The sequence below is a fragment of the Leptonychotes weddellii genome, chromosome 16 (genome assembly GCF_054177405.1).
Source record: "Leptonychotes weddellii isolate Sample4059 chromosome 16, ASM5417740v2, whole genome shotgun sequence".
Classification (NCBI taxonomy): Eukaryota; Metazoa; Chordata; class Mammalia; order Carnivora; family Phocidae; genus Leptonychotes; species Leptonychotes weddellii.
Window position 1 is genome coordinate 13,716,965 of NC_138384.1, and position 8,482 is coordinate 13,725,446.

An 8,482-nucleotide genomic window follows, 5' to 3' on the forward strand; every position below is an offset into this window, starting at 1 on the left:
GGGGGCGGGAATCTTGCTGACTTGTGCCTAAGTTTCACAGAATCCTGGAGGTCCAATTTAGGAAAGAAAGCTGGCTACAGAGAAGACAGGTGAGGACAGAGGAGGAACAAGAGAGGGACACAGGAAGAACTATCAAACTCCCTATTAATAATAGTAGAAAAATAAGAGTACCAAGTATATGACTGAATTAGGGGGCTGGGGGGAGCAAAGAGAGATGGGTGAAGGGAAATGAAGGAGTGATGAAGACTCCTAAAAATGAGCATTAATGTTCATTGTCTGTCTGAAGATTCAGAACCATATTGCCCAATACAAGATTCCTGGCCAGTGCATTCAAGTACAGAAGTAGTGTCATTATAATGAAACTAGTATAACCACTATTGTTCTGGCGAGGTAAGAAGCCCGGAATAAGGATCCATTTATGAGAGCTTCTTCCTGATAGCAGTTCTGCCAGAACAGCTCTCTAAAAACAGAAGCAGGGACCACAGGTAAGGACAAGGACTTGATTTAAGTTGTCTTGAACCAGTTTCCATAAAGCACGATCCAGAATTAGCTAGGATATTCAAATGTCTTCTATTTTCAACAACTATCTAGATGGGATTGGCAATTTCGCAAAGACTGACTAGAAGGGTCTATGCTAGAAACCTTTTTCTTGAAAATAACCCAGGATTTAGGATGCCAGGACCCTCAAGTTCTTCCCTGTAGCACGCACCCTGGTTGTGTTACTGAACATAGGGCAAAGAGAATAATTTCATAGCAGACTGTTCCAACCAGGAGGTCCCATCTCTGAGACTGCGAAGTCAGAGAACCACAGCACTAGGGAGACTCAGTAAAAGGGAAGCTTCTGCCTATCTGCCCAACATTCAGAGAGTTTGGGTGGTAGCCACAGAACAAAATGCTATTTGGGCAGCTATTTAATGCTGTAAGAATCACCTAGAGCAGAACCCACCTGTGTTGGATGGAGTAAAGCCCGGCAAGGAGGGGCTGTTGAGGCCGGGGAGCAACACAGGAGGAATGCCCTGGAGCGCCGGATATGCTGTAGGAAGGTTAAGAGCCTGAAGAGGGGCATTGTCAAACATCCCTTGCTGCTGAGCTGCCAGTCCGAGGACCTCGTTGGCCTTTTTAATCCGGTCCAACTCTTGTTGAGCCATCAACTGACGTACAGTGGCTGGGTCAAAGTATTCTTTCTCCTTGTCCAACTGGCTTCCAATGGTGTCCTTAACTTTGGAGATATGCTGCTGGGAAAAGATATGGTCACGTACAGACAGCCGAGCGCTGTACTTGATGCCACACAAAGTGCACTCTGTTTTCGGCCCCTCGTAACTTGTTTGGTTTATACCAAAATGCTTGGCCATGCTTAACTTGGACTTCTTTTCTTTTGCCCGGGCATTCTGGAACCAGACCTGAACAACTCTCTTTGGCAGTCCAATATCATTGCCCAGGACCTCACACTCTAGCATGGTGGGCGTCCTGTAGTCATTAAAGCATGACTTGAGGACTTTCAGCTGCAGATTGGTCATTTGAGTGCGAAAACGCTTCTGCCCTGGCCGATCCCCACTGTCTCCAGATTTGCCTGCTGACCCGCTTGCCCCAGGACTCGGGGAGCAGGGGTCTGCAAGGCTCGAGGTTTCACTGTAGTCCACTGTACCTTCATTGTCGTATTCCTTGCTGTAAAAGCTTGGGGCTGGGCTGACCAGACCAGACGACAACCGATCTTCATACTCAGACATTGCCATCATGGCCGCTTTGGTCAACCCTTCATTGGGTGCAGAAGAGGATTTGGTTTCAGTTGCTATTCCCGTCGCACTGTCATTATCCGCATTGCCCTCGTCTCCGGTGGTGGTATCCGTGATTGCTGTGTTGACAGAGGAACAGTCGTCGTTGTCCAGCTTAGTTTGGTCAAAGTTCAGATTAACTGAGGACATGGAGGGGCTTTCAAAATCCTCAATTCCCTCCACCTTGATGGAAGAAGGGCTAAGAAGAGTTCGGGGAGACAAGTCCATGGTTTTACTCACAGGTGAGAGGGGGACGACACCTTGGCCGTCACTACTGCTTGGGGGTAGGTGGGAAAAGCTGGCTCCATCAAAAATATCTCCTTTCATCTGGAGTCCCCCATCGCAGTCCAAGAGCATTGCAGACAGAGTTAGGTTGTAGCCAGCTCTCTTGGCCTCATGCCAATGACGGGACCGGATATGAGCCTCGAGGGCAGTCTTGGCTTTGAAGAGTGCTCTGCAAAAAGGGCATCTTCTGTGCGCCTGCGCTGGGCCCACAGCCCGGAACTGTCCTTTCCGTTCCCGGGCTCGGGTATTCTGAAACCAGACTTGGACCACACGCTTCTTCAAGCCCACCTCGTGTGCGATGTGATCCAACATCTTTCGAGTTGGATTGGAGTCTAACAGATACTTCTGGTACAGAATTTCTAGCTGTTCTGGTGTAATGGTTGTCCTCAAACGCTTGTCTCGCTGAGGTTCTTCTCCTCCTGTCCCACTGTCATTTTCTCCAGGGCTTGCACTGGCCTTTTCCTCCAGCTTCCTCTTCAGAGTGTTCATTGTGGAGGTTGGAGTTGAAGGAGAAGTGGCCGAGCTGGCTGGAATCTGAGGTATAGCCCCAGAGAGCAGCTGGCTCGCCAGGAGTGGGTTACTAGGGTCAAACAGCATGAAAGGCATATCCAGTGACCTGTCCAAAAACTGGGGGTGGATGAACTGGTTCTGTGCACTCAGGAAATGAAGCTGCTGATGCTCCTGCCAGTGCTCAAATGATGGAAATGCCAACTTACATTGATCACACTGGTAGGGGATTAGCTGAGGAGGTAGGTTTGCCAACTGCTGAGGAGTCGACGTGTGGAGGGGCTTGAGGGGCAGGTGGGAGAGCTGAGAAGGACTGGGGCTCGACTGGGGTAAGGGGCACTGAGGTGGGGGTGCTTGTGGAGGAGGCTGTGGTAACGAAGTGGGGGAAGTGAGCTGTGGGAGCTTTTGCTGGGCTGCGTTTGTCTTCTGCTCGGGCTGGTCTTGTTGCTGCAGCTCTGCCTTTGGTTGCCCTTGCTTTTCTTGTGTTTGGTTTGGCTGTGCACTGGGAGGTTCAGCCTGCTTTGGTTTCTCATCACTTGCCTCTGTTTTTGAACTAAAAGTAGCCAGTTCATCAGGCTCCGCCGTGAGCTGTAAGAAAGCGGAGGAAGCCGTGTTGGCTGATGGTGCTGGGGCACTGTAAGCCTGTGAGGGCATTGGGGTGCTGCAGGAGGAGCTGGTGGGTGTCAGGATTTCCATGGCATCCATGGAATCCTCATTTTGGCTGTCATCCTGCCCCTCCTCATCCTCATCTTTGTAACACAGCTTCTTCTGATGCTTGATGAGATCAAAGATGCGCTGAAACACCAGGCTACATTTTTTGCACTGGTAGTTCAAGTTGCTTGTTCGAATATACCTATCATTTGTAAGCTCACGCCGCTCTCCATCTTTGCCCTCCCCCTGATTCTCATAATTTTTCCTGGCCTTCTGTCGGGCATTTTGAAACCACACCACTATGACTCGGGTTGGAAGGTTTAGTAAATTAGAGAGTTGCTCAAATTCGTCATCCTTTGGGTAAGCATTGGCATCAAAGAAGTCCTGTAGGACCCTCAGCTGATAGTCAGTAAACCTTGTTCTTGAAGACCTCTTGCTTCCCCAGTACTCCTGCTTCTGAGGTTCTGGCGAAGGGGGCCGCGAGTCTATCTTGAGCTCCTCCAGGCTGGTGATGGGAGGATTGCTAAAGTTGTAAGGGGAATCCTTGTTACGCTGCCGCTCTTTGAAGAGGGTGTTTCTGAACCAGTGCTTGATCACTTTCTGGGGCAACCCAGACTTGTCTGCCATTTCTTTGATCTGCTCTTCACTGGGGGAGTTGTTAATGTCAAAATATTGCCGCAGGACCCGGAGCTGGTCATCCGTGATCCTGGTGCGAGGCCTCTTGTTCTGCTGTTGGAGCAGGCTTGGATTGAGCTGGTGCTGGTACAGCTGGGCCAGATCCGCAGGCAGAGGCTCCACAGGTCCAAGCTGAGGGGGCAGCTGAGCCGGCAAGGTCTGCAGGGGCATCGTCTGCATCATCAGTGGTGAGAAGATGGGCAGCTCCATGGGCATAGAGAGCTGGGTGAGTGGCACAGATGGCTGGGTGGGTGCAATCGTGGGTGAAGTGATGGGTGGGGCTGATGCAGGGATGGCTGGCGTGGAAGCTGGCTGAGGCGGTGCTGCAGGAAGAGGGGGTGGAGGAGGTGGCGGGGGAGGTGGTGGCGGTGGCTCTGGGGTCTGGGGCCTCAGGGGGTACAGTTTATCGTACTGCGCGCGGTACTGTTTAGCAAATCTCTCTAGCTGTTTAAAGGGGAAGTAGTTTTGATGAACGTGCTCTTGATGACTCTTTAAAATCAAGATGTTAGAAAACAACTTGCCACAGGAGTCACACTCAAGCTTTTCCAGATTCTCTCCCTGCTCAGTCTTCCCATTCTTCTTCTGCACCTTCTGCTTGTTCTCGTTGTACTGAATGACCAGCTCAAAGCCAAAGTTCTCCAGCAGGGCCTTGGTGGCATTCCCTCTGGCATCTGAGGCGATTCGTGGTGGGAGCATGGAAGGCTCAGAACTAGCTGCTGGTGCCAATTCTTTCTTCTCTTTAGCCTTCAAGGCATCTGGCAGCGATTCCTTAGGTCCTGGGTTGCCCTCTCCCACCTCGGCACTGTCCCTCTCTCTCTGGCTTTCTTTTTCCTTTTCTTTGATGACCAATTTGTTTTTCTTTTCAGAGTGCTGGCTGGGTTGTAGAAGGGCAGAGTGAGTCTGGGACAGAGAGAGCTGGCTTTGCTGTTGCTGCTGCAGGATCTGCTGGTGGCTCTGTGTTGGGATCTGAACCTGAGCCTTCAGATCGTCTAGAAGGCCCGGGCCCGTCCCCGTCAGTGTCAGCGCCCCGCTGGTCACTGGCAAGCTCACGTCAGGGTTGAGCTGGAAATCTGCGCTGGGGATGTAGAAGGGAAAGAGGAGATGCTGCTGCTGCTGCAGCTGCAGCAGGGTCTCTGTGGTCATGGGGAAGTGAGGAAGCAGGGCGGGGTTGAACAGCTGAGACTGGATCAGGGCAGCCTGCTGCTGCAGCTCCTGCTGCAGGTGAGCTTGAACTTGAGCCTGGGCCTGGGCTAGCGTCTGTGCTTGCTGCTGCTGCTGCTGCTGCTGCCTGGATGCAATCATATCTGCCAGCTTCTTCCGATTGGCCTCCTTGGGCTCTGAAGGGGAAGTGATGTTGGCACCGATGGGATTCCCCAGGGCCGGCATCCCTGCACTCTCAGGGGGCACTTGGCTCAGTAGATTGGAACTCGGAGGGATGCCAGCACTGCTTGGGTTGGTGGTGGTAAAGGTGTTACTACCACTGCTGCTCACAGGACTTGGGGTGGAGGAGCTCAGGGAGACACTGCTGCTGTTCCCCGTCCCGTTGCTACTGCCACTTGCAGCCTCCAGCTTGGCTGCTCGGGCCTTGGTTTGATGCAACACAGACCGCATGTGGATCTCCAAAGTGGAACTCTGGCTATAGGCCACGTTACAAGTGTTACACTTGAAAGGTTTGTTGTCTGGGCTGCTGGTGGGTTCTGGCTGACCAGTTGCCGATTCTTGAAGGGCTCTCTTCAACTTATGCAGGTGGGAGACAGAATTGTAGTGCACTAGCAGGATATTCTTTTGAGTGAAAGACTCCTTGCAGACTGTACACTTGTAAGGGCGAGAAGGGTCTAGAAATTTTTCCATGGTGAAGTTGGGGCCTTTTCTGAAAGGTAGAGCTCTCTTTGGCTCTGAGCCTGAGTCTTCTTGTACTGACCCAGAGTCACTGCCCGTTGGGCTCTGTTTGTCTTCTAAGTCACTCTCTTCCTCCTTGTCTTCCTCAACAATTATGGTGTGGTCCTCTGCCAGGGTAGGGTCCCCCATTGCCAGGAGGTCCCCATTGGCCAGAAGGCCACCATAAAGCTGTTGGATGTCAGCCTCACTCAACTCCAGATGGCTTGTCTCAAGGTGTTTTTTCAGAGCCTGAAAAGTTCGGAAACTACGCTGACAAAGACAGCACATTGTGGCAGCTCTGATCACGTGGTACTGAGAATGGAGCTGCAGCTTTTCAATGGTCTTGAAAGCCAGGCTGCATTGATTACAGCGATACTTGTACACATGGCGATCTGACACAGGCAGCTGGGGCCTCTTGGCATGAACCTCATTGAAGTGTGTTTGAAGAGTGGCAGAAGTTTTGAAAACCTGATTGCACCCCTTCTTCCAGCATAGGAAGCCTGAATCTTCTCTCACAGAGCCTGGGTCAGCAGAAGAGGGTTTCAAATCTCCACTGTGCTCTGTGCTTACAGAGGGCAAGATGTTCTTTCCCAGATCCTCTGAGGTTTCTGTAATTTAAAAAAGAAACAAAAAAAACAAAACAAAAAAAAACCAAGCCCAATGATAAAGAAGGCTTTGTTTCAAGGATGGCACCCATGGCTATCTACCTAGCAAGTCCTCATGAAGACAGACTCTCTCCACACAGCCCCTGCAAAGAGTACATATTAAAGCAAGTGCACATGAACAGAGGGGACTAAAAGGAAATACAAAAGTTTCATTCATAATAGGACTGTATCATATCTTGGATCAGTTGCTTGACTCAGAATCTTAAATTTCTCAAGAACTGGTTTGAATGTTACTGATCTTAGACTGGACTTCCCTTTTACGTGAACCTGAACTGTAAAACAGGTGAATAAACGATATCCTAAATTGTGGGGAATTTAAGATAACTATTGTCCATTGTAATATAAAAAATTCTGACAATATAAGAAACTTTGGAATATGTCTTTTAGCTTAATTTGTTATAACATTACTTTTGACTGTCCTCTCTATTAAGAAATGAACATTCAAGTGGCCATTAAAATACATAAAAATTATTTTCTACAGTGATAGCATCACACCCATACATATTCTGACGCTTTTAAAGTCAGCTGTCTACCTTCTAATATGGAAAAATCACAAGGGGGGGGAGGTGGGGCAGTAGTGGGGCTGAGGTCTTCCCAACTTAAATCTTAGGTGCTGACAAAAGGTGAATGATGTAGGACAGCCTCCTAAGTGGAGGTCTAATGACCCATCTAGCTAGGAACCACCATAGGGCACCAGCACATGTCTAAAACATGTTCTTTCTAAATGCACCTTTTTTAAAAATTATGTTATCTTAGTCACCATACAGTACATCATTAGTTTTTGATGTAGTGTTCCATGATTCATTGTTTGTGTATAACACCCAGTGCTAAGTACACCTCTATTCAAGGTCCTAAGGCAATCCCAGAAGACTCAAAGAAGAACTTTGTGCAGAGGAAAGTTAGAGAGAGAGCTAATCCAGTGCTCTGAAATCCCTCACATGCTCCAAAAGTCCCTAATAATTAAGTCCTGAGAGATTGGGGAGTCATGGGTCTACTGACTGAGTCTCTGGTTATTCACTCCCTAAATGTATAGTCTAAGGGGACATGTGTCCACCAGAATCCCACTGGTTCTCACCTTATTTTCTTTCCACTTTAAACCATATGAATGGTATACAAATACATGCCAGAGTATGAAGTAGGTGACCAAAGTGCCACCTCCTCTCTTGATCAGTTACATTCACCTTAGGAGGACTTTGTAAGGATTCCTGGCACTCCTGCTCAGTGAAAATTGTGGCCCAATATTTCATTTTGTTTCCATTTCTAGGGGTCAAGAATGACACTAACCAGGCTGCTTTCCTGCCTCCTCCAAAGTGGAGTTCCCGTCTCGATCTGGAACAGCTGCTGGGAGGAACATGCTGCTGGGCATCAGCATCTCAGGGGTGGTCACCTGCGGAGGAAGAGGCAGAGAAATGAGGAGAGTCAAATGGAGAGGAAAGAGACCCAAAATAGGGAGAAGTGTAAAAATTATTTAATAAGCAAAATTAGCCTTCACCAGTGTAAAGCGGGAAGTGTCACTTTTCATAGCTCACTCAAGATTCATGTTTATTAGACAAAGCTCACATCAGTCAAAAGTGTTTCTACGGTTACATTCTGGACATAATTAGCAGTGCACACTTGAAGAATAATCTTATTATTAATATTTTTCCTTTATGCAGAATTTTGACTTTGATCACTGACAATGTTTTGTCATGGGCTGTGAAACTTCTTGTGCAACCAATTAGGTAGATAAGTTGAAAGGCCCACCTTAAGCTGCTGAAAACATAATAAGGGCCCTAATTAAATCATACCTAGTAAAGTACACTGTAATCTTGAAGCAGGGAGCATTGTAGTACTGTTTTCAAAATGTATTCAGGCAAGAAGAGGAGGGGAATAAGAGTGAAAGAAAGGGTAAGAAGAAAAGAAGAGAACAAAGAGAAGGCTAAGGACACGCAGACACATTGGCAGATTCTCCAGGAAACAACATTTTGTAACCCTTTAGAAGCTAGATCAAGTGCAAACGAGCATTTCTTACGACTCACTTCAGCCAGGATTTCTTCTAGAGTCTTTGCT

The 8,482-nt window shown here is 48.5% G+C and overlaps 1 protein-coding gene across 1 annotated transcript in view; it reads right to left on the reverse strand.

The window, feature by feature from the left end:
* Positions 1-8,482, reverse strand: part of ZFHX3 (zinc finger homeobox 3) — a 220,725-nt gene that overhangs the window by 8,670 nt on the left and 203,573 nt on the right. The window contains exons 8-9 of the mRNA XM_081807873.1: positions 7,718-7,820; positions 947-6,376 (exon numbers count right to left, since the gene is read on the reverse strand). Of these exons, the coding sequence (XP_081663999.1) occupies positions 947-6,376; positions 7,718-7,820 (5,533 nt within the window). The remainder of the gene's footprint in view (positions 1-946; positions 6,377-7,717; positions 7,821-8,482) is intronic.